This window comes from Lagenorhynchus albirostris, chromosome 4 (assembly GCF_949774975.1).
Source record: "Lagenorhynchus albirostris chromosome 4, mLagAlb1.1, whole genome shotgun sequence".
Lineage (NCBI taxonomy): Eukaryota > Metazoa > Chordata > Mammalia > Artiodactyla > Delphinidae > Lagenorhynchus > Lagenorhynchus albirostris.
In genome coordinates this window covers 48,768,466-48,795,697 of record NC_083098.1, presented here as the reverse complement: position 1 = coordinate 48,795,697, position 27,232 = coordinate 48,768,466, and the positions used below count along the sequence as shown (strand labels likewise).

General features: G+C 36.8%; 1 protein-coding gene across 1 annotated transcript; it reads left to right on the top strand.

Annotated features, from left to right (window-relative positions):
* Positions 1 to 14,992: 14,992 nt before the first annotated feature.
* Positions 14,993 to 18,142, top strand: CXCL8 (C-X-C motif chemokine ligand 8). The gene is made up of 4 exons (XM_060147228.1): positions 14,993 to 15,151; positions 16,108 to 16,243; positions 16,531 to 16,614; positions 17,058 to 18,142. Exons 1-4 carry the CDS (start codon positions 15,088 to 15,090, stop codon positions 17,077 to 17,079), a joined length of 306 nt encoding a protein of 101 aa, XP_060003211.1. The 5' UTR covers positions 14,993 to 15,087; the 3' UTR covers positions 17,080 to 18,142.
* Positions 18,143 to 27,232: the final 9,090 nt, after the last annotated feature.

The following is a 27,232-nucleotide window of genomic DNA, read 5'->3' as shown; positions in this document are numbered from 1 at the left end:
AAGATGGACGGTGTGGATGGCTGCACAATGAGAATGTACTTACTCTCACTGAACTGTGCACTTACTTAACCATGGTTAGGATGGTACATTTTACGTTATGCCTATTTTACCACAATTTTTTGAAAAAGGCGGTACTACTGTACACTGCATTAGTACATATCCCAGAGCTGTCTTTTTTTTTTTTTTTTTTTCTTGCGGTACGTGGGCCTCTCACTGTTGTGGCCTCTCCCATTGCGGAGCACAGGCTCCAGACGCGCAGGCTCAGCGGCCATGGCTCACAGGCCCAGCCGCTCCACGGCATGTGGGATCTTCCCGGACCGGGGCACGAACCCGCGTCCCCCGCATCGGCAGGCAGACTCTCAACCACTGCGCCACCAGGGAAGCCCCCCAGAGCTGTTTTGATGTGACCATTTTAATAGTCTTCGAAGTTAAGGTAATGCGTGCTTTTTGGAGAGAAAAACTGAGGTGTCCTAAAACCTTTGCTCATCTTCTTCTTATTCATCCTTTCCTCTCTTTCCTCTTTTCATCCCTCCCCACCCTGAACAAACAGACAGACAGATGGACTGTCCCCTTTCCCCAGCACACATGCACACAACCTACAGCCACAAACTCTCTGCCCAGCCACTGTTGCTGAGGCTACATGTTAATTCTCAAGGTGATTCCAAACTGAAGCAATTCAGAGCAAACTCACTTGACCCTAACACTGTAAATCGAAGAATAAGCAACTGGGAAGCCAAATTTCCCAGAGGTTTTGGAAATTCTGATGAAGATGAAACTGAGAGGAGGTACATGTAGCAAATGACAAGCTCAGGTTTTTAAATGCAACAGCAAACACACTCCCATACACACACGCTGGAAATGAACAAGTGAACTGGTAACAGTTCCAGAAAATGAGAAAAGCCAAGGAAAAGAGGATGACATGCTTGCCTAAAATGCTGGCTGCATTTCCTGAAACTCTCCGAACCCCACCTTTTGGCAATTCTTTTGTAGACAAGAGGATGGGGTTGCTGCTTTCTGACCACAAGGTGGGGCTTGTATTGGGACAGACTGAACAGCTCTAGGATTCTTTGTGTTTGCTTTTTCCATCTACAAACCTTTCTACAGTGCCACCTAGATATGATTAAGAGCAACCAGTAGTAGCTTACTACACACTAACTGACCAGGCTGCAGGATTCTGAAAGCACCCAGGGTGAAATTCATGCACAGCTCAAGACCTGCATCGGGAACACTTATTTAACACAGGAAAGATAAAATATCTTATTTTTTCAGAATCCTTTTTCCTCAACATGGTATATTTGTGAAGGTAGGTAATGCTTTGCTGTGCTGTAGTGTTCTTTCATGAATCCCCTGAAAGGTCAAGGTGAACCTGAGCCACTCCCTCTTTTTCTCTCTTTTATTAGAATATGAATATACTGGAGAAGAGAAGGGGAGGAGAAGAAAGAAGAGGAAGAAGAAAAAGGAAAAGGCATATCAAAACGGATTAAAAGACTTTTAAAAATAAACCAACAGTTTATATTTAATAAATTATACTCTTAAGATTGCACAAATATATTGCAATAGTCATGTTACTAAAAATATAAGCATTTCATAGTGCATTCAGGCTCTGTGTCCAGGATGGGATAAACAGTTCAAAGCTGAACACTAAATATCTAATGTTTTCAATTCTGCCAATATATCTCTGTGACTGAGGGTGTGACCTTATTCAGTGATAACATTAAATACCAGCTTTAAGAGTTTTTGTGAATGCAAGACTCTGGACAAATATACTTCCATCCCTCACCCACACCCTGTTGATAAACTCTATTTATAAACCACAGATGTTATTGAATAGATTTATGGATGTGGTAGTGATGGGGCAGTTTTCAGTCTTCTAAGCAGCTTCAGACCTATCAGTAGCTTTTCCTGATGTTCTTATAACCCTTACTTTCTAGGCTTAAAATGGTCTTTTTCATTATAGTTTTCAGAACTTAGGCCATCAAGATATAAACTCTATAGGCTGCTTGATCCACACCCAGCCTGACCTTCTTTCTGTAGAGGGGAAAGGGCCCAGGCTTTGGGATCAGAGAGACTGGGGTTCAGATATGAATTCAGATTTGAGTCCAGCTGCTTGTTTGCTGTGTGTACACAATTTTTACTCTCTTAGCCTCAGTTTTCTCACTTGTCAAATGAAAATAGCACCAAAAACATAAATTTGTGGTAAGAATTAAATACATTAACTTATAAAAAAACCCCTAATATACTCAAAGCTAAATACCGATTCAATTCAATCCCTATCAAAATTCCAATGACATTTTTCACAGAAATGGGAACAAATTCTAAAATTCATATAGAACTGCAAAAGACCCTGAATAGCCAAAGCAATCTTGAAAACAAAGAATTGAGTTGGAGATACCACAATTTCTGATCTCAAATTATATTACAAAGCCCTAGTAATCAAAACAATATGGTACTGGCATAAAAATAGACACATAGATCAATGGAACAGAATAGAGAGCCCAGAAATAAACCCAAGTATATACAGTCACCTAATTTTCAACAAAAGCACCAAGAACCCACAATGGGGAAAGAATTGTCTTTTCAGGTAATGGTATAAGGAAAACTGGATATCCACATGCAAAAGAATGAAACTTATCTTACACCATACACAAAAATCAATTCAAAATGAATTAAAGACACAAATGTAGTACCTAAAACCATAAAACTCCTAGAAGAAAGCATAGGAAAAATAATCCAGGACATTGTCTGTGGCAATGATTTTTTGGATATGACACCAAAAGTGCAGACAACAAAAGGGAAAATAAACAAGTGGGACTACATCAAACTAAATTGCCCTTGCACAGCAAAGGAAACCATCAACAAACTGAAACGTCAACCCAGAGTTTGGGAGAAAATATTTTCAAACCATATAAGTGATATGGGGCTAATATCCAAAATATAAAAAACTCATACAACTCAATAGCAAAACAACAGCAACAAAATCCAAAAACCCAACTTGATTAAAAAAATGGGCAAAGGACTTGAATAGACATTTTTTCCAAAGAAGACATACAAGTGGCCAACAGATATATAAAAAGGTGCTCAACATCACTGATCATCTGGGAAAGGCAAACCACAATGAAACACTGCCTACACCTGTTGGTACGGCTATTACAAAAAAAAAAAGAAAAGAAAAGAAAAACCATGAAAGATAATAAGTGTTGGCCAGGATGTGGAGAAAGGGGAACACTTGTATACTGCTGGTGAGAATATAAATTGGTGTAACCACTATGAAAAATAGTATGGAAGTTGCTTGTAAAACTAAAAATAGAATTACCATATGATCCAAGAATCCTACTTCTGGACATATATCCTAAGAAACTGAAATCAGTACCTTGACGAGATATCTGCACTCCCATATTCATTGTAGCATTACTCACAACAGCCAAAATATGGAAACGATCCAAGCATTCATCAATGGATGAGTGGATCAAATCAATACATTGTACACCTTAAACTCATACAATGTTATATATCTATTATATCTCAATAAACCTGGAAGAAATTTCTATATATATATATATATATATACACACACATATAATTCAGACTTAGGAAAGAAGGAGATCTTGCCATTTGCAACAACATGGATGGATGTGGAGGACATTATGCTATGTGAAATAAGTCAGACACAGAAAGAAAAAAAAAAAACAAAAAATACCCAACCTGCATAATCTCACTTATGTGTGGAATCAAAAAAGTTAAATACATAGAAGCAGAGAATAGAACAGTAGTTACCAGGGTTGGGAGGGTGGGGGAAATGAGGAGATGTTGGTTAAAGGGTACAAAGTTGCAGTTATGTAGTATGGATGAGTCTAGAGATCTAATGTACAGCATGGTGACTATAGTTCATAACACTGTATGGAATACTGGAAATTTGCTAAGAGAGTAGATTTCAAGTGTGCTCATCACACAAAAAAATGGTAGCCGTGATATGTTCATTAGCTTGGCTTAGTCATCACTTTACTATGTGTGTGTATATCAAATCATCATGCTGTACACTTTAAACATATATAATTTTTATTTTTTTAAAAAGGAACCTAGTACAGTGACTGGAACACAATACATTTTAATCTATCCCTCACTTCCACTTCCTTCCTGCCTCAGTCTTCTTTGCACTACCAGCTATAGCCACCACTTCAGGCAGATATGGTTGTAATTAAGGAACTCTATTCAGGATGCAGTTGGAAGACTCCTATTAAGCAAGAATTGCACCATACCTAAATAATTTGGCAACAGTAGTTTAGATGCTGCCTCAAGTGTCTAAGCTTGTGGAGACTCCATCCTTCCAATAGCTTACATTTGAAACCTTCATCATCAACGACTTTTCTTTTTCTCACATCTCATACCCAATCTCTCAGGATTTTGTGTTGCCTTTAAAATATCCAGGATCTGACCACTAGTTACCACCCCTGCTATTACCACTCTGGCCTGGTATAAACAATTATCACTGTGGCTTTCCACAGTAACCTCTAACTGGTCATCTGCCTTCCCTACAAACTGTTCCCCTGCAGTGCCCGCACCCTGCCCCATCTCCACCCAGCAGCTAGAGAGTCAGATCATGTCACTGATTTACTGCAGACCCTCCAATGGATCTCCATGCAGAATGAAAGCTGAAATCCTCATAATGACCTACAAAGCCCATCTGATATAGCCCCTTTCTCTTTGTCCTCCTTTCCTATTCATTATTTCCTTTCCCTGCACCAGCCACGCTGGCCTCCTTTACTATTCCTCAAGTATACAACCAAGCTCCCAACTCAAACTGTTACCTCTAGCTGGCCCTTTGCCTGGAATATCCTCCCTCATAGCCATTTAGCCAATTCCTGTGCCTTTCAGTTCTTAGTTCAAACTCAACCTCTCAGGGAGGCTTCCCTGGACTCCCAGGTGCTGTAATCTGCTCATCCCCTCACCCACTTGACAGCCTGATCACCCTGCCCTACTCTTTTCCTCATAACATTTATACAACTAAAACTAAGGGTAGCCATTTCTATTCACGTTATCCACTAACATTTCCCCAGCAAGTAGAAAAGTGTTTGAAATATAGAAGGTATTCTGTAAATATTTGTTAAATGGATGAATAATGGGAAAATGAATTCTCTTTCCATATATTTTCAAGTAATAGTCATTAAATTTGATGTTTTTGCTTTCCAACAAATCAGATGGGCTTTAGTTCTTTCAAAAAAATTTTCCAACTCCAACCGTATTCCTTGTTTCACAGTAAAGGGTCAGCAGCTGCAAATGATCTAAGAGTCATGAAGAAACCAAGTAAGAGGAAATGGTGTCAGAAGAAAGGAGTGCACAGGAAGCACTTCCTCTCATTCTTGGAAGGTGGGGGGAATAAGAGTCTGATGGTAAACATACCATTCCCGCGACCTCCAATTCTAGACTCTTTCTTCATTAAACCCATCAAAATTAAGGCTCTTCTCCTTGATGAGAACCATGCAAGTGACACTTTTTAGTTAACTACATTTAAGGGCAAGTGCACATTCTCTTGAAGTTTTGTGAAATCTCAGGTTTGGGCGAGTGTCCTCTCCTGGCACAAGTGGTCGGGTTTCCCAGGGACAGTTCTCCACCTATTACACATACACTGTGCTTCTTAGAATAAAGCATCAGACAGTAGGGACCATATAGGCAAATTCCCTGATTTTACAAATGAAAGCCCTAGGCTTTGACAGGAGGAGGAAGTAGTTCTTCTATTGGATTAAGGTGTCCCCCTCTCCCTCACTGAATCAAATTCCTCTTCTCCAGGCTTCTAAATCCTCTCAGGCAGGAGAGGGTGCGGGAAAGAAGGGAAATGCGCTCAAAACCAAGTGTGTGAGACTCACAGACACAGGAGAGAAACTTCCTTGAGGCGGCATAGAATCTCTGGACTTCTTGTTTAGATTCAAATCCTAATTCTCTCTCCTACTTGCTGGCTGACCATCTGCAAATTGCTTAATCTCTTTGAGTCTGTTTCCTCATCTGTTAAATGGGAATAAATAATACAAAAATATAGGGTCACTGTGACTATTACAAAAAATAAAACATACGATGTACTAAGTTATAAGGTCCTGTTAGTACAATTATTCTTGAGGGAGGTATCTCTTCACTCATTGCTGATGCCTAAGTAAGTCAAGCTCAGAAGAGAAATGTGCCATTTTAATTCTCCCCATTAACCTTGGCTCTCCAATACCTGTTTCATTTTTCTTTGGGTCTCTTTAGTGTGTGTTTTCAAGGTCCTGCTTTTCTGGCTGGGTGTGTTATTTTTAGCTATTTCTACTCTCTGCTGCCCATTTTGCTTTTATCTCCAACTTTGTAGAGGACAATGCCAGTGGTGTTTTCCAGATTCACACCCCCCCCCCCCACCAGTTGGGGAAAGGGAAGTACATGAAAAGTTCATCCAACAGGTCTGGAGTGGACAGATTTTCCTTTGTTTAAAACTCCACTGGATTCTGTGGGTGGTGATTTCCTCCTTCCTGGTTTAGGGATCACGAAGAAGGATTTAATTTTGATGAGTAACAATGATATAATCAAGAAAAAGAACACCCTAGATGTGGCAAATAGTAAATTATGTTAGATGAGAAGATAAACTGCCTCGAGGCAAAAGCATCTCAAATCTGGAAATCAAATAATACAGAGCACCAGATTAAGGAGAGATGGATAAAGAAGTTTTATACCCTTATTTTGCATAAATTTGGGGAATTCTGAGAGACTGGCTCACATCTCTAAACCCATACACAAGCTGAATTATTTTCTGATTTTGTTTTCTTTTTATGTGAAAACATCATATAGATTTTTCTTGAATTATATATCTATTTGGCGAGCTGAAGGGAATTATGAAAGGAATAAACTTTCACCCTCTATCTTAGTCGCCTTATGCCACTGGCACTGCCTTTTAGCAGACTAGCTAAGGAGATGGCATCAGTTGAAAGCAGTACTCACTTTTCATCTTTTTGGATGGATTTGGGCTTTCCTCTTACGGGCAACAAGAAAACTAAAGGGCATTCATATCTTGAACTCATTGAATCTGAAGATTCTCTTCCACTTTCTCACTCTTGTCCTTATCCATCTCCACCTTCTCTTTTGAGAACGTCAAGAATTTTTTCCTGAAGCCTCTGTCCTGGACGTATGCAGGGACCACAAGCAGCAGGCAGAAAATATCATTTCTCTTTCAGTTGACTTAAAGACAGTAAACTCAGAATGCACTCATTCTTCTCAAGTGTTCTACTTCCAATATACCCTTTATTGATTTTACTCCTTAAGAGTTTTTAACAGAGGTCAGTGAATTTCTGAAACTCGATGCACAACTTCGTACATTTAGGCTTAGGTGGATTTAGGGGTAAGGAGAGGGCACAGAACTTTCATTATATTTTCAAAGGATTAAGTGGTTAAAATGAAAAAGGTTAAGAACCACTGCGGGTTATTAGGGACTGATTATGTGGTAGGAACAATGCACAGGAAAAGTTGGTCACTTTCTCCATTGGATGGCAATAACTGTTGTACGTATGATTAAAGAAAAGTTAGTCTTATTTTTATTCACAAGGGAAGTGAATCTGTTTAGTCTTAGCACGTTTAAGGTTAATTAGACTAACTCTGTGGGTCACCATTCAAGTTCACTCGCTGGCCTCTGGAGAGACTGTCTGTGTGGTCTTCTGGGCTCTCCGTGGTCTGTGAAACACAGCTGATGGGAAGAAGGAGGCAGCAGAGACCTCCTCCATCAGTGGATGCTAGTCACCGATAGTCCCAACACACTGCTCTCCACCCCTCTCCCTGCCTGCTATGTTGTACCTCTTACCCCAGCCTGGGAGCAGCCTAGAAAGCTGCTTGGTTTGGTTTATTCACCAAACGAGGAAATTGCTGCCTGACTGAACTGGTTACTATTTTATCTATCCATCACTAAATGAGAGCTGTAGTTTCCATAGTTTCCATAAAACTGTAGTTTCCATACTGGATCCTTCTGGGTTCATGAAAATAAAACAATTGTCCCTGAGGGAGAACAAAAATAGACAAAGACAAACATTTTTACTTCCTTTTGCTGATAATGCTTTTGGTGGGAAAACTTCTGAGAACTGGGGAAGTTTTACTTTCATTTGAGAAATGTTTATCGAGCACCTGTTTGTCGCAGACACTGGGCTAGAAGCTGGCACACGGTGTAAAGAAGGCAGACATGGTCTCTGACCTTGAGGAATTTCCAGTCAGGTAAGACTTACATCAACAACTGCACAGATGGGTTGAGCTCATTTTAACAGAATCTGACATGGACTTTTTTTTTCATTGGAGTATAATTCCTTTACAATGGTGTGTTAGTTTCTGCTGTATAAAAAAGTGAATCAGCTATATGTATACATATATCCCCATAGCCCCTCCCTCTTGCGTCTCCCTCCCACCCTCCCTATCGCACCCCTCTAGGTGGTCACAAAGCACTGAGCTGATCTCCCTGTGCTATGCAGCTGCTTCCCACTAGCTAGCTATTTTACATTTGGGAGTGTATATATGTCCATGCCACTCTCTCACTTCGTCCCAGCTTACCTTTCCCCCTCCCCGTGTCCTCAAGTCCATTCTTTCTGTCTACGTCTTTATTCCTGTCCTGCCCCTAGGTTCTTCAGAACACTTTTTTTTTTTTTTTAGGTTCCATATATATGCATTAGCGTACGGTATTTGTTTTTCTCTTTCTGACTTACTTCACTCTGTAGGACAGACTCTACGTCCATCCACCTCACTACAAATAACTCCATTTTGTTTCTTTTTAGGCTGAGTAATATTCCATTGTATATATGTGCCACATCTTCTTTATCCATTCATCTGTCGATGGACACTTAGGTTGCTTCCATGTCCTGGCTATTGTAAATAGAGCTGCAATGAACATTGTGGTAAATGACTCTTTTTGAATTATGGTTTTCTCAGGGTATATTCCCAGTAGTGGGATTGCTGGGTCGTATGGTAATTCTATTTTTAGTTTTTTAAGGAACCTCTTTACTGTTCTCCATAGTGGCTGTATCAATTTACATTCCCACCAACAGTGCAAGAGAGTTCCCTTTTCTCCACACCCTCTCCAGCATTTGTTCTTTGTAGAGTTTTTGATGATGGCCATTCTGACTGGTGTGAGGTGATACCTCACTGTAGTTTTGATTTGCATTTCTCTAATGATTAATGATGTTGAGCATTCTTTCATGTGTTTGTTGGCAATCTGTATATCTTCTTTGGAGAAATGTCTATTTAGGTCTTCTGCCCATTTTTGGATTGGGTTGTTTGTTTTTTTGATATTGAGCTGCATGAGCTGCTTGTCTATTTTGGAGATTAATCCTTTGTCAATTGCTTCATTTGCAAATATTTTCTCCCATTCTGAGGGTTGTCTTTTCGTCTTGTTTATGGTTTCCTTTGCTGTGCAGAAGCTTTGAAGTTTCATTAGGTCCCATTTGCTTATTTTTGTTTTTATTTCTATTTCTCTAGGAAGTGGGTCAGAAAGGATCTTGCTGTGATTTACTGGCATGAACTTTGGATTCCAATCAGATTGTGTCTTAAATACTTCAATAATCCCTAAGGCCAAACTGGGGAAAAGAACTAATTAAGGTGAAGCTCACATTTTGAAACAAAAACTTCAAAACAATCAAAGTTTTATGAAAGGAGAATGGTGAAACTACAACATAAGATCTGTTTTTCCACTTTCTTCAAATTGCTAAGAGTTTCATCTCAACTCAGCTTTTAAGAATATCACTTGTCTATAAGAAAAGATCAAAGTAATAAACTTTTAAGAAAAGAGGAAGAATAACTTTATAAAATTGTACGACCTTGATTCACCATTTTTAAAACCTTTTTCTTACTTCCTGTCCCTTGACTCAACTGCTTGTGTGGGTCTTGGTTACCTCAAGACAAAATTAAATGCACGCATAAGTCCAGTCATTTCTAATATAGCAACTTCTCTTTTTGCCATGTGATTTCATTTCCTATGATCTTTACTTCACATGAAAGAATCCTAGTGGCAAATAACATATAATTGTTATTTTGAAGATATATATTTTATTATAAACACTGGAGTAAACAATCTCTAAAACTTTTTTCCAAAAATATAACAAAGAAATGACTACAAGTAAACAGTTACACTTAATTATTATTTTTTTCATATTGAAGACAGGCTGATCTTAGATCTCCCAAGTCCATAATAAATGTCTGTTTCCACAACAAGCCTCTTCCTCCAATCCCATCCTTTAAACTCCATCTCAAAATCTTCATTGATTTGGGAGATAGAATTGGAAACAATACTCAATCCCCTGTGTATATCAACAGTGTTTTTTTAAACACATAAACATGAATTAAATTTTTAGGCATAAAAAGAAAGCTCTATAATTAGAAGAAAAAAAACAGCTTTAAGAGATGTGTTGTGTCAATACATCTTTACTTATTGATTGGTAAATTAAAAAATATATATATATATAATTCTCCCACTCCAGGCAAGGTGAAGTGTAACTTAAGAGACATATTAGAGGGAAAAAACTGACATTTATTGAATACTTCGTATGTGCCAGGCACCACTCTTGACATTTTCCATGTATTTCTTCACTTAACTCTCACTGTGATCCTGTGGAATCAGAGTTATCTTCATTTTACAGATGAGGAAACTGAGACAATGAGGTTAAAATAACTTCCCATGGTTGTTTGGTTAATAAGTGGTGGAGGGGTAGGTTTGAAGGCAGGGTTGACCGAGTCCAACAGCCATGCATACCCTTAAATTTAAGTTACTCTGACTTGACATTGCTCAAAACCAAAGCATTTAGCTGTTTCTGTTCTCTAACTCGTCAAGACTTTGAAAAATGTCTTTTCTTTAAAAGGTAGAACACTTTTAGCAGTATGGACCAACTTTTCTTAGTATTTTTATGAATCGTTAACTGGAGACATTTGAATTTGGAGATGGAACTGAAATGTTCTGTAGCCCTGGAGGAGATTAAATTATCATATTAACGAAGTACAGAGAAATGTTTTTTATCTGTAAAAGGCAAGAACGTGTTTTAAATCTTTCAACTAACTCTTAGTTTTATTGACTAAAATTTCAGGGGGTAGGTATTTTATGTTTATGATCTTAGTATTAACAATATTGTAGGTCAAATTCAGTGATATGTGTTTAGCATTTGTCTATGGTTCTCTTAACCTCAAGGATTGTTGAGCTGAGACTAATTTCCTCAAAGGGAGAAAAAATTCCAGGTGCAAGTTGAGACTTTGCTACTGGTTTTGGGAAAGGTGGCTTAAATTTTAGCAGTAGCAGATGCAATGCCAGCATAGCGTTGACTTGCTCTAGGTCTCTTGGTTAATCAGCAGGGGAAAGATTCAAACCCAAGTTCATCTCACTTCAAAGTCCATGTTTTCCCCACCACATTCTGCTTTATTATGTGAATACAACTTTGTTTACATTTACAAAAAGTTCCTAATTCTACAATACCTATTTGAAGTGGGAGTGGGGTGGAGAGGTGGGGATGGGACATAAATTGTTTAACGCACTAGAAAGACATTCGGTTTTCTTGTGAGGAGTTTCATGGAAGAAGAAGAGTTACTTGGCAAGGTGGAAAAAGTAAATACCTGTCTTTGTTTTGACTCTTTCTTCAATTCTTCCCTTTCTTGGATGATGGACTTGGTCCCATGACTATAGTGAAGATCTCTGGATGCTCTTTGTTAAGTGCTGGTTGGAACTTAAATAAACAGATTACTGGTCAATAGTCCCATTCATTCCTACAGGGTGACAAAATATCACTTGTATTTATGTGCAGCTTTGCTCTTCATTTAAACTTTTCACTCCAATCTGCTCTATTTTGAAGCAGCATTTCCTCAAACAGGCTAATTAGCCATTTGTTTGTTTTTTACTTAACCCAATTTAGCCCTTTTACTTACTATGCAATGACTCATAGGGTTACCTTTACAGAAGTGGGACAAAGCCAGAATTACTGCCCCCTCTAGTCTCTTTGTCTTTGTCCAACCTTACCTCTGATGAAGAGAGTCTAAGGACAAATTGCATCAAGGTTACACTGGGAGAGATCAACAACATTTGCAAAGATGTCCTTTTGCTTTATAAATGAATGCTCCATTCTGAAAAAATTGTGAGCATCTAGGTTAAATGGAACTCATTAGCTCAACCTCTAAGGATGATGTCAGGATGCAGAGAAGAGGAAGGGAAGAGATAAGGAGATGGGATAGGGAAAAAAGGTGCTTAGGTAAGTTGCAAAATTACTAAGGCAACCCTGAGTTAAAAGTAGAGGAATGTTTGCAATTCCTCAGAACTCTGAGTGTCTTAGTGGTACCACTAGTATAATTGGGTCCTAGTGATGATGCCCTGAACCAGTCATCTCAGGGTCTTTCCATATGAAAATATGTCTTTGCTGAACAAACCAGCATTACTAGAGCAAAGAGACTGAGAATTTTCTTAAAGACTCAGGTCTTGCTTACATATCTGGTCCCTACTTTTATCTCTTCACTCCACTCATATTTTCCATACAATGCTCAACAATTTCAGGAACCCAGTTGGGCCATATTCTCTTACATCATACCACCTTGTACTTGCTTTCCCCCACACTAGCAAAGCAGTACCGCCTTCTCTCCTCTCCACTGGTCTTAGTCCTACTCATCACCAAGACTAAGGCACTACGTCACAGTCTTAAACTTGTTTCTTCAGACAACCCCATTCATCAAAACTGCATCAGAGGTCCCATTTGTTTGCTCCCTAAGCTTCCTATAATTATACATATTATAATACTCATCCACTGTATTGTACTTACTTGTGTAACTAATTGTCCATATTCTACATTAGACTGCAAACTCCTCGAAGTCAGAGACTATATCTGATTTAAAGAGTATTCACATCTCCTACTCCAAGACCTGGCATTAGCAGATAATCAACATATATTAAATAAATAAGTGAACAATCAAGTTCCTAAAATAGATTTTAAAAGAGTAAGAACTGCATTGTACATAATAAACATTTACTTTGCTACAGAAGTTGACGTAAGAGTCTACTGTAAGCTCCCTTCCCTTTCCAAGGAAGTCCAGACTCATCTCTGAGGACCCACGAGGGACAGAGAAAGAAACTTCATTGAGTCATACAAAGGTGGTTTTGTGTTCCAGTGTCCTGAAGAAAAGTCTTTTCATCTCCCCTTTGTAAATGTGCTTTTAGACCAGGACTAAAGCTCTCAGCTCCATCATTACTTAGATATATGAACTTGGAGACGTTATTGAGTTTCCTCATCTGTAAAATGAGGGCATTATTACTTATCCCATTGTTGTGAGGATTAAAAAACACACACACAGTCCCTGATATCAAGTAAATTGAAGTTATATTTAAGAAGTTAGTTGGGGTCACTATACAAATCTTTCAGCAAAGGACGTTCTCTCCCCAAACCACAAGTGTTCACATTCTGAAACATCATTACTCTTGGCCTAATTTTCAATAATGTTTTTGTCAAGAATTTAATTTAAATCCTATATCAGTATTTAAACTAGGTGCTTTCTCAAGCATTCTAGAATTCCATAGATTTTAAGACTCTGTACTCCAGATTTTCTATCCAAAATGGTAACGAACCCTAATGCAACCAGAGTTTGATCTGGAGCTTTAAATTCTAGCAAATCATAATTTACACTGATGTTGTTTCTATTTTATTATATTATTGCATTACATGTTGAAATCTGGCTCAACTTCGTATTTCAGAAACCAATCTTTTATCAAGAATCCTCTAAGGCAAATGAGATTTTTAAGAAATAATTTTTGGTGGAATATCTTTGCAGTTTGGAAGCCAACCATCTGACAAAAATGAGAAATACAAGCCATGGCTCTTGGGGTAGATAGAAATTCACCAGCTTAAAAGTTAAGCCAGGAAGTTTATGTATATGAACTTTATGAGACAGGTGGATGTTATTAAAACCATTTTATAGATATGGAAACTGGAATTCAGAAAGCTTAAAAGCCACACAAAAATTAGTGGTTGAACAAGGGTTTAAACCCAGATGCTCTTTCCACCAAGTATATACTGCTTACTTTTCCATTACACACCACCTCATCCCACTCCAACCAAGTAAGCCCAGGGAACCACATCCTGGAACATAAACAATTCTTCCTTTTACCACTTGAGTGTCTTTGAACAGCATCTCTATCTAGAACATGCTGTTTCCCTTCACCCTCCTTTATTAGAGTCCTCTGCACTTCAATACCCTGCTCAAAATGCTTATGGAAGATTCTGCCCTTGTGTCCTTGTTGGAATAAATATCTTGATACCACTCGTCTGTTCTGTAACATAGCCTGGTCCTTATATTGCTTTCTTATTCTGACAGACCAAACTCTTTAAAAACAAGTACTTAGTCTTATCCATCTACAGATTCCCACATTACTCAGAAGTTACTTGATAATATTTACGATACTGAACTGAAAGCTATCCCCTTTCACTCTGTCAAGCATGCATTAGAAAACCAAATCTTTTGAAAAGTTGTGACATGCTCCCTGAAAGCGGTAATGGTTCCTGGAAACTTTCCAAAGTGCTTAGAAATGGACTTCTCGTAAAAGTGGTTGACTAGATTACCTTCTCTATCATTACAGCATATATAAGTTACCTAAAGAAATGACTGTGTCATAAAAGAACAATAACAAATGACCTTACTCTGACTACTGCAAGATAGGACTATGATAAAGTTATTTATAAATAAAAAGAACTACCACTGACAATAATGTATCAAACTGAGAAGTTTGAATATTTAAAAAAATATTTTAAAACATTTTAAAAGAAACATGTTTTCAAAAAAATCAATAAAATTATTTGAAAGATCAAATAAAATTTCAATCACGCTGAAAACTTAGTAAGAAACAAATCATTAGGGGAGTCAGATGACTCAGGTCTGCTCTCAAAGGGCGGGCAGATGGTTGCATATTGTGGAATTTCCTCTGACATGATGCAAGCATGAGGGTGCACTTGTTCCCTACTCTTACTATAATATAAAAAGCCACGGGAGCTCCCCATCTGACACAGGTCCTCTGGGACAGCAGAGCTCACAACCGTCTAGGACAAGAGCCAGGAAGAAACCAGAAAGACAGCGCCTTGTGTAAGCATGACTTCCAAGCTGGCTATTGCTCTCTTGGCAGCCTTCCTGCTTTCTGCAGCTCTGTGTAAAGGTAAGCACATCCTTGAAGTTTGCTGTGTCTAGATGTGATCCTCAGATAGAAAGATTATCCTTAATGCCTCGGTAACAGACATCCTTTTATTCAGCAAGAGAAAACCATCTTTGCAGTCATTTAATGTTAAATTGAAGTCTTTAATTTTTTAGGTTATATAAATATAATATTTAGAAAATTGTAAAGTTTGATTTATATAGAGTTCTATTCCTATCATTCATACTCTGTAGTATACATATATTTAACATAAATCTGTAATTTAGAGTATGTTTTATTGGAGGCCACATATACCCATTTTATCTTTTAATACTGAGTAAAAACTCTGGTAATTTTACTCGATGTACTATTTAATTGACGAGCTTCAAACAACCATCAATTGCTCTTTGGCTTAAAGACAGATTATAAACCTTATTGGGATCCCTCTTATGAAATAAATACAGTTTAGAATGTTTATGGTATATATAAACATTTTATATGATATATATGTATATATATATATATATATATATATATACTTTTAAACATCAAAGATTTTGCTAAAATATAGGACAATCTCTGTGCAACTCACATATATTTCTATTAGTTCTTCCTGAAGGCAATTTTCCTGTTGTTGGATCTTGCCTACCATGAATAACATTGTGGTATCACAGAAGATTATGCAATGTCGAGTAGGAGAAAAAGTACCATGAGGATGTCAACATTGCCCAAAGACAACTCCAAGTGTTTATGTCATTCCATGTTGTCAGGAACGACTGTTTTTAAAACAAAGAGAAAAACTGAGGTCAGGGGCTAGGAGAATATCCAACCATCAATTTCACGAATAAGTTTGCTAAAGATGTGTTGTTTCCCAAACACACAGTCACCAAATGATCACACTGGAATTAGCAAGGGCGAAGCTAGCTGAGCTATGCCTGTTAATGAAATCAATTCTTAATTGCTTTTTTCTTTTTTCACAGCTGCAGTTCTATCAAGAATGACCTCAGAACTTCGATGCCAATGCATAAATATACACTCCACACCTTTCCACCCCAAATTTATCAGAGAATTGCGAGTGATTGAGAGTGGACCACACTGTGAAAATTCAGAAATCATGTAAGTAATTTCAAAAGTGATTAGATACTTTACTTTAGTAAACCTAGAATTGAGGAAGGTGGAAGAATCCAGCAAAGTTCTAGGTACTAGGAATACATAGTAAGCAAAACAGAAAGGGAAAATTCTTTGTTTCCATGGCATTTAAATATTGTACCCTCCATGACTCATAGCTAAAAATTAGTTTGGACTTACATTTTATGCCTGTACTTAAGGAACCATGACTTGAATGCCAAAGGGATGTTGGAAACCCATTAAATACTATTTTAATCATATCTCTCTTATTTCAGTGTTAAGCTTGTCAATGGAAAAGAGGTCTGCTTAAACCCCAAGGAAAAGTGGGTGCAGAAGGTTGTGCAGATATTTTTGAAGAGGTAAGTTGTTTTTTTTTTTAAATTTAGATTCTTCATTTATCCTGGGACGTACAGTTCAGAAGTCAACCTATAAATTTCCTGCTGCTGCTGAAAATTTTCTTTTAAGTATCTGCCTCTTTGATTTAAAAAAAAATAGCAGCAATAGTGAGTTTGTTGTACTCATGACTGGGAGATCATATATCTCAGCTTGTCCAGGGAAGTGTGGGTATATGCCTGTGTCCTGTGTCATTAGTATGACTCTCTCTCAATCTCAGAAGTGTTCTGGTTTACATAACTTATCTGATCTCTCTATTTATAGCTGAAAGTATAGAGTAGTTCTAACACATAAATATCTAAGACTCTCTTAATTTCTATATTAAATATATTTTCAAGAACCATACATTCCTTCTTATTTAGAACATTGCTAATTTTAAAACTTTTTATTTTATTTTATTTCTTTTCAGAGCTGAGAAGAAAGATCCATGAAAACAACAACAACCAAAAATCCATTTGTCCTTGGTTTCCAAGAATTCCTCAGTAAAGATACCAAAGAAACTTCAAACAAATCTACTTCAATGCCTCATGTACTGTGTAGGTCTGGTGTAGGGTTGCCAGATAAAATACAGGATGCCCAGTTATATTTGAATATTAAGTAAAACAATGAAGATTTTTTTCAATGTCCCACATACATTGTTCCATGTAGGACACACTTATATTTTAGAAATTATTCATTGTGTACGGTAAATTCAAATTTAGCTGGAAATCCTGTTAGTCGTTTTTGTTTTTTGTTAAATCTTGCAACCCTAGTCTGCTGGCCAGGATTCACGAGTCCTTGTTCAACTGAGCCTCAGTTTCTTCTTCACACCCAAACTGGAGGAAAACATCTCAGCCACTAACCTACCTCACAGAGATGTGAGGGCATGTGGAAGCACTTTAAATTTTATTCAGTTATGTAAATTAGTTTGAAGTGTAACTTATTCACCTATTTATTATTTATATATTTATTTAAGCCTCAAATATAATAATGTTTGTGCATGAATTTGGAGAAATGGAAAAGAAACGTTGATAAGTATAATGATGGTAGTGAATTTATATTTATTTTTTATACTAAGTGATGTATTACAGAACTACTTTGATCAAGGCTGTTATATTATGATCATAGTGGCCAGATTTAGCAAATTAATAGAAAATAAACAAAAAACACATCCAGTTGATTTTTCTTTCAGATAAACAATAAATAATTTTTTAGTATAAATACATCATTATTTATCTGAAATTTTAATTGTGTTGGCAACCCTACTTTTAATATGCCTGGTCTGGTCTTGTCACTGCAAGCCTTATTATGCAGTGCTGTGTTAAATCACCTGAATCCTGAGTTATGACTATCTTTCTCAAAACAGCAAAAATTCACCAGGGAATATGAATAAAGTAATTTTTTGTTATTTCTTATTTATTTATTCTGAACAATTAGATTCTTATAATTTTATTTAAATTATTGTGTATTTTAACATCAACTTTATTTTTTACTTTAAGATGGTTTTATGTGTTCCCAAAGAGACTCTTTCTACTGTTTTTGATAGTATGAAAATATGAATGTATCTATAAGACATTTAAAATAAAATTAATTGTCAAAGTCATCAGGGGTTTGTCTGTTTTCCTTTGGTAAAGATTTATTGTATTATTCATTTATATTAAAAATCATACTTTGATTTAGAAAACATAAGTGCTTTCCCTTAGTATTTTATATATCATGTGGAAAATTACCAACCTTTATTTGTAGAAAAGCATAACTCCTTTCCAGAGATGGATTACAATCAGTAGTTTCTTCCATAGAATCATGAAAATATTCTCAACTCCCTACTGTATACCATTTTGCTAATAAGGGTGACTTCAGATTTTCAACAGATAGCCTAGGTGTCTGTACAGCTTAACACATCTGGGCACTCAGTGAAAGCGGGAAGAAGGTACACATTATAAGGCACTTCTCAGCTAATTGAGGAAAACTGTACATCTGAGACAAAGAAATTTTAAATATGATTAAAGACAGAGCATATTTGAAAACAAATCAAACAAAACTCTTAAAAGTAAAAACACAGTCTAACAAAAAACTCGGTGGCTGAGTTTTCTAACAGATTTGACACAGCTGAAAAGAAAACTGGAGATTAGAAAATAAACCCAAAGAACTTTATCTGAAATTTAAATCAGAGAGATAAAGAGTCAGTAAATTGGAAAGAAAAATAGAAAGAAAGACATAGAGGATGTCCAACTGGATTTTTACAAGCAGATCCCAGCTCATTTACTATTGCTGTTGGGTATTTTAAGTCCATGGTTTTCTTTTAGAGCTCCACAATTTGGGGTGAGGAAGAGAGTGCGCTCTTATTTTCTCATTTGTTCGTTCACATTGCAACCTACTTTTCCTATGCCATTTATCTCCTTACAATCGCTCTGGGTACCTGCAACTGCCGTTTTCTCTCTGAGTCAACTTTATCAGTGGTGTGGAGCAAAGCCCGTTCTCTTCTAATTCCCAGTGCACGTTAACACAAAGGTGTGCAGCATAATAGAATTAATAAAAGATTTGAGAGTTATGTACAAACAGGAACCAACTGAAAATTCAACGCCTGTAGTTTCTGTTCCTAGAAACATTGCTTCCCTCTAGAGTTAATTTCTCCCTGCTTATAGATCTTCTCTGGTCCTGCTGTGGGGCCTCTTCTTCGTCAGAGTTCTGCCTAAATTTCATTTCCATATTCTTTTCCATATTCTTTTTTCATATTCAGGTTCTCTTGTCCTACCCGCTTTTGTAATCATCTTGTGGATCTCATACACAGTGAATAAAAAAGATAACAAACAAACAATTTTTTAAAAAATGATGATGGGAGAGATACAGGCCTCTTCAGAAGCAGATAGCAAGGAGTTATCTAATCTAGGTAGCCTAGGCTTCCCTGAGAAAATATAAACTAGAGTCTGAAGGATGAGTACGAGTTAGCCACACAAAGGGAAGAAGGACGTGTGGGGAAGAGTGGTCTAGAAGGCAAGGGAGAAGTAATTTGTGTGATTTGAGAAGTGAAAGAATATTAGTGTGACAGGAGTTTGGCTTGAAACAGAACAAGTACTAACAGATGAAGCTATGCTAAATGGACTGTGGAAAGCTCTAAAGGGCTTAGATTTGGAATTGAAAAGTTCTACTGGATTCCGATTACCTTCATTTTAAATGGTGAGCATTATAAGCTATTCTTCTTCCTGGGTTTCCTTCCATAAAGCAATGGGGAGCCATACAAAGCAACCCAAAAGTCTGATCTTGGGGGAATTTTAATGTCATTTGGGGGTTGAATCATCAGGAAACTCCCAACCTTATACAAAACCTCTTAATGTGTTAAGTGCACATCCTTAATATGACCAATGTCCAACCCTGAAGGCAAAGTAAAGACATCTGCACCAATTTGGTGAATCTTAATAATGATACTTTAAAAAATCTACCTCTTAATTCCATTTTTGTCACTTTTAAAATATGCCAGACGCTTTTCCTCACTCTCATCTATATTAGCACTGTCTGTAAGACAACAAAGCATTCCACTGAAAAGACAATTAAGTGGATCAAATTGAAGATTAGGCATCATGTAAACAAGCCAAAAAGGAAAAATGAAAAAGAGTAAAAGAGAGACGATGTGAGAACAAGAGTGAGAGAGAAGGAAAAGCCAGTAAATTTGCGGAATTGACAATTTTGTTTTATTTTGCTTCAATGATATTAGTAAAATATGTATATAGACACAAGTTTTATTTGTATAGACACAGACTTAAACACAAAATTGAGCGTGCAATTTATTACCCTATACATTTAATCCATTTGTGTGGATTACAAAATACAAACCAAATTTTTCCAAGTAGAAACATGAATATAAATATAGAGGTACACACAATAAAAAAGTATGGAGAGACAATAAAATGTTCACGTTAAAATTGAATTAAGTGTAAAATACTATAACACATACATTGTACATACAACATACAAATCAAGTAATTTTTATAATTGCCCTTTTTTGGCTAGATAAGCATCAGAAAATAGATTCATAGGTTGAAGTTACCTAAGCAAAATCTTTTATTCTCAAGATTTTAGTAAATAAGTATCAATAGATAATTATTTTTACTGTAATAGATCTATTTTGCCATTTTCTTCTTCAGAAGAAAAACTATTTTGATTTTTGCTTGTGGTAGTAATATAGCTAAAAAAAAATTGCTTAAGATTGTATTAACTCTGCAATAACAAAAGAAAGCTTAGATAACGATTTCTCCATTACCCACTTAAAAAGATAGTCAGAGAACAATTGCCTCAAGTGTGGTAACATCTGCTGAGTTTGCAAGGATCACAGACAACAAACAGGGAATTTTTCCATGTAACAGAGTAAATAGCAGGCTTATTACTTCCCACAAGATTTACAGATGGGACAATCAGAAATTCTCCAAAAGATTACTTAAGGGTCAAGGAACCTAACGCTTAATGAATAGAGAAAGAGGGCTTTCTATGCTCTTTGCATTCTCATAGATAAAAATCAATGTGGATAAATATCATTGTTACAAGACTTTTAAACATTATTTGGTTAAATGACAGATGGACTTACAATCATAGCATGCTGAAAAAGTAAGATGGGGAAACATTCATAGATATTTCCACTCAAAGTTTGCTTCAGACTTTATCTAGAGGAATATTCTAATAGCTTTGTAAAAGATCATGGTGCTGGGGCTGAAGATAAGCTTTTAATGTATCTAGTGATTCTATTTCATAGGGCATGGTTTAGCTCATGTTTTAATCATGTTTTGATGTGATCGTTTCCACTGTCTGCATCCTAAATTAATCTTCTGCCATTCTTCCCATGCTTTTATAAATGCCTTCACATTTATATTTTCAGTGTTCCTCTGAATAAAACGTTTATGGGAAAGCATTCTAAATGTAGATACCTCTGCCTAGATTTACTTCTTTATGCTTCCACAGGTATTCACCATGACCCTTTACAGGAAGCCCACGTAGAGACATGTTTTATTAAAGTGACTTGTTTCTTCTCAGGTCTCAGAGGTCTCCTCAGGTCTAAGAGGTCTCTTATAAACTTATAAGACAAAGTTTATAAGAGCAAAAACCTCAGACAGTTTTCCAAATAGAGAGTCTTGTATTTTCTTCTGCCTAAAGTAAGTTGATTGGCTAAAAGCTATCAAAGAGAGGATGCTCCCCTAGGTAGGCTAAGTAGAGAGGACAGTTCTACTTCTTTTGCGTTTTCTGGGAAACCTTGTTATTTGCAGCATGTGCATGAGATTTGTATCTCTATGGCCTTATGTTGGCATGTCCACCCTAGTGAAACAAGATCTGCATCGTTTCCCTCATGATTTCTTTCTCTCCCTCTTCTGACACAGTTTGCTCACCTGGATGTTGGCTCAGGATCATGGCTGTGTAATAACTTTTAAATACTCAGATATCAGAGAGCAGAGGAGGGCAAGAACAATGAAGGCAATCACAAATAGCAAATATTGTTAAAAGTTTAATTTAAAAAATGTCTTATGGATCAATTAAGCTAAGCTTAGCTAATTAGGTATCTTTTCTTTTAATTGATAGATTGTTCTATTCTCCCTGAAGGGTTGATCCAGATACAATATATATGTATTCATTATTGCACAGACTCCACTTGGATAGCCAGTATATAGTTGACCGTAATTTAATCAACAAACTATGCTGGTCAATTGGGCCTTTAAAACTTGAGCTATTTAATTTTTTATTTGAGCCATAGTGAGGGATAAACTACAGCTCACAAACTGTAACATGTAAATTCACAGCCGAGGTAAAAGTCCTCTTTCTCACTGTTGTGGCCTCTCCCGTTGTGGAGCACAGACTCCGGACGTGCAGACTCAGCGGCCATGGCTCACGGGCCCAGCCGCTCCGCGGCATGTGAGATCTTCCCGGACCGGGGCACGAACCTGTGTCCCCTGCATCGGCAGGCGGACTCTCAACCACTGCGCCACCAGGGAAGCCCCCCAGTCTCCTTTGGGTCCTCTGTCAGAGCAGATTTTTTTTCTTAAATATTTATTTATTTATTTGGCTGCATTGGGTCTTAGTTGCGATACACGGGATCTTCGTTGCCACGTTAGTTGTGACATGTGGGATCTTTAGTTGCGGCATGTGGGATCTAGTTCCCTGTCCAGGGATCAAACTTGGGCCCCCTGCATTGGGAGTGTGGAGTCTTAGCCACTGGACCGCCAGGGAAGTCCCAGAGCAGATGTTAACTGATTTTGTTCTTAGATGTAAGATGAAGACTTCTGAGAAAGCTGAGCTTTGAGAAATGTGATCTGTGTGACTGCACTACTTGAGTTGAAGAAATTAGTGTTCAGAGAACTGGATCATAAAATGATTTTCTATTAGAAAAGATTTACTCTGAGGTGGAAGTTAAATATTCTATACAGTTATTACATTTTTGTTTTCTAAAACACATGACATTTAGTGAAGAAAAATAAATGCACCTAAATACAATTATGGAAAACAAACCAGAAATGTTATTATGAATGTGAGCTCTATTTTAAACTCTACGTGATCCTGTTTTTCAGCGTAACGTCTTTTCTTGTCTATAGCAGTGTTCTGATGAGGAAAAGTAGGAAAGAATCTGACTTAGAAACAGTAGCCGGTTTAGTGTAAGCTTAGTTAGAGATAGGAAACAAATTTGTTAAAACTAACATCATGACAAAAAAAGTAGTCATCAGTAGGCTTAAAGTTTTATATATCAAAACTAAAAAGATTTTTCCTTTTGCTTGAAGACATTTCTAGCTACAGGTAAGAGAGACTGAAAGAAGCCTGCTCAAGTTGCCGCAATTTTAAGAAAAATTAACCACAAGCTTAAGATTACAAATTGAAAGTCCTTTCCATTTGGGAATCTTTTATCACTGGAACTTTTAGACTAAAGAAAAATAAAGTGTGGCTGATTTTTTTCTCTCCTGCTTTTAACTAAGACCACATTTGAATATATATGTTTTTATTCCTTTGGTGATAGTGAATTACAACTATTCAAAATCAGGTTACAAGTATGAAATTTTAATTAGTGAAAAATTTTGGATTTTGTACAAATATTTAAAGTGGTAACATTTTCTAAATTTCTTATATTTCCTTATGTAACATCATTATCCAAACTGATACTTGAAAGTATATAAATCTAAGCACAGGTTTGTAACTAAATTATTTGTTTGTAAATAACTAAAAATCTTTTGAATTTGGTTTCTCTGAATCTCAGACAATATTGCTAATTACATGATCCTATAAAATTATTCCATTTGAATTTTATAGGTAGATTTAATTTTTTTTTTCTCTGACACATTCTAGTACTGATGTTGACTGTATTGTACTTTGTTGTTAACTTAGATTTTCTGTTCTCCTAATTGAATTTTTTGTCAGTTTGGACTAATACAATCCCAAAGTAACAGTAATACATGTATTCTTATAAACATTTTTGGAGACATAAAAGTTTCAGCCCCTTAAAAGCCAGGAATAAAAGAGAATTAAAGTAATTAAGTAATTTTAATGTGCGTGAGTCATTTTGGGTCACAGGTAATACTTAAGCAGAATATAGAAAAAATTTTTTAAAATCAATTTTCATTTGTCTATATTTGCTCTCTTATCACTTAGAATAAACCTAACGAAATGTTAAATATCCTCCAAGGGGTACATCTTTCTAGATAATTCATGTTGTGTTAAAGATCACAGCAACATATACCCAGTAAATTTAAGTCCAAATACATGGGCCCCCAAACTTAAAGAAAATAAACATATATAACCTCCTCACTTGTGTGCTATCTGTATATTTTTGTCTAATTATAAGCGGTCTTGGTTCATCATAGCGATAGTAAAATAATATATTATGGGTATTCACTTTTTAGACTATTATTTTAAAATAACTTTAGATTTATGGAAGAGTTGCAAAGATTGTACAGTGTTCCCATTTACCCTTCAGTCAGCTTCCTCTAATGGTAACATTTTTTGTAACCATGGTACATTTATCAAAACTAAGAAATTAACATTAGCACAATACTATGAACTAAACTATACTATATTTTTCCACTGTTGCCCTTCTTCTGTTCCACGGTCCAACCCAATACCATACTTTATTTAGTTGTCATGTCTCTGTAGGCTCTTCAATCTGTGATTGTTTCTCAGTTTTTGATGACCTAGACACTTCTGATGGGTATCGGTCAGGTATTTTGTAGGGGGTCTCTCAGTTTGGGTTTGTTTGATGTTTTCTCATAAATAGACTGAGGTTACAAACTTTAGGGAAAACTGTCACAGAATTGCCCTGCTTATTGCACAGTATTGGGGCACATGATATCAACATTATTTATTTCTGAGGATGTTAACCTTGATCATCTGGTTAAGGTGGTATCAGCCAGGTTGCTCCACTGAAAAGTGATTATTTTCCTTTGCATACCCTATTTGTTAGAAGAGTCCTGGGTTCATCTCATATTTAAGGGGATGGAAATTAAAACCTACCGCCTGGGGGCAAGAGTATAAAATATTTTGTGGTCATATGTTCAAGCCGGCACAGTAATTAAATATTTGAGGGAAATACTTTGAGGTTATGGGAATTTACTTTTTTTTTTGCGGTACGCGGGCCTCTCACTGTTGTGGCCTCTCCCGTTGCAGAGCACAGGCTCCGGACGCGCAGGCTCAGCGGCCATGGGTCACGGGGCCCAGAGGCTCCGCGGCATGTGGGATCTTCCCGGACCGGGGGAAGAACCCATGTCCCCTGCATTGGCAGGTGGACTCTCAACCACTGCGCCACCAGGGAAGTCCATGGGCATTTACTTTTGATATCCTTATTAAATATAATTTATATTAAAACTACTGTTTTAAAAGTTCTAAATAATATTGTATTTTATAGAATAATGATCATAGCTAACATAGAGTGCTTACTCTGTGCCAGGAGCTGCGCTAAGTGTTCCTCTTTATTATAACTCTGTGAGGTACATACTATTATTTTCTACATTTAACAGATGAAAATACTGAGGCAAAGAGAAGTTATATGATGTGCCCATTGTCATATGGCTAGGAAGCTACGGAGCTGGGATTCAAAGCTAGGAAATGTCAGTCTGGCCCAGAACCTGCCTTGTTCTCTGAATCATGATGCTCTATGAGATAAATAGATAGGTAGAGATATATAGAGATCAAGATATATTACAATAGGTAAGCAAATGTGTATAATATTGAGGATTAAGTCTTGAGAATCAAGACAGAAGCGGAATAAGTTGTAAAACTTTTCTAAGACTCAGTGAAGTAAATTGGCACATCTAAATGGTCCCAATAAAAGTCTCAATCTTCTGCAATTGCTATCTGGAATATATTACAAATGCTATATATCAATAAGATAAAGGCAAACAATCCAATAGAAAAATGAACAAGAATAGGAATAGGCAATGCACAAGAAACTAAACAGATAATCATTTTCATTACTTATCAAGGAAAAACAAATTTAAACTACAATGAGATAGCATTTCATATCTATCAGGTGGTCCACAATTTGTAAATCTGGAAACACTGACTTCTGGTGAGGACGTAGGGACATGGGAACTCGGACATGGCTGGAGAAAGTATAAATGCATGGAACCACCCTGAAAAGCACTTTGGCAATACTTGGGTGAAGTTGAAGATATCCATTATCATTTCTGTCTTCCCTAGGGAAATTCTCAACCATGTACATAAGAAATGATGTATGAGAATGCTTATGAAACACTGTTCGTAATAGCAAAATGTGGAAACAACTACTGTCCCTCAATAGTTAAATTGATAAACAATGCCATGACACAGAGTTAAAATGTAACAACTCCATCTGCTTGCATTAACTCAGGGAAGTCTTTAAAAACACACTTTTGAATTAAAAAAATTGTAGTTCAGTACAATGCCATTCATGTAAATGTTAAGGTCCCAAATAATGGTATTGTATCTATCATTTGGAAACATGCATTTCAGTAAAGTTTCTGTAGATGAAAATTTAATGTGTAGTCAATCTAAGAAAGAAACGGAAGATTTTATTCAAGCCAACCTGAGGATTTTCATCCAGGAGACAGTCTTTCAGAAAACTCTGAGGACTATTCTGAAGAGGTAAGAGGGGTGGCCAGTATGTATTGATTTTGATGAAGGTATACGTGCAAACAAGCACACGACTTGGTAGAAGGTTGCTGCTGTTTCAGTGCTGTTTGTGAGGAACAGATATCTTAGTTAATGGTTTTAGTGTTTCTCTAAGTATGGGAAGATGCAAGAAATTGGTTTCATAAAATTTTCTCCTGAAAATATCTAACTATTTGAGGGCCAGTTCTGCCAGTTTTCCTAGAACACAAAGTGCCCCATACTGATCTTCACCATGAATCCCTTTCAGGGTTACTGTAGGTCAGCCACCACGGTGGCCAGTGACTTGATTCTTGTAGAACTCGATGGTGGGCAACATTCTTTATTTTACAATCCCCTCCCTTTTGATCTTAATTTCAACCAAGGTTTGGGAGGCATTTTGTGACCAATTTGCCCCACGGTGCTAGGAATGCCCATTCCCGGGTCGGGCGAGGATTTCATTGATAGGCCACTCGACGTGTTATTACTGGACGAAGACTTTTTTTTTTTTTTTTTTGCGGT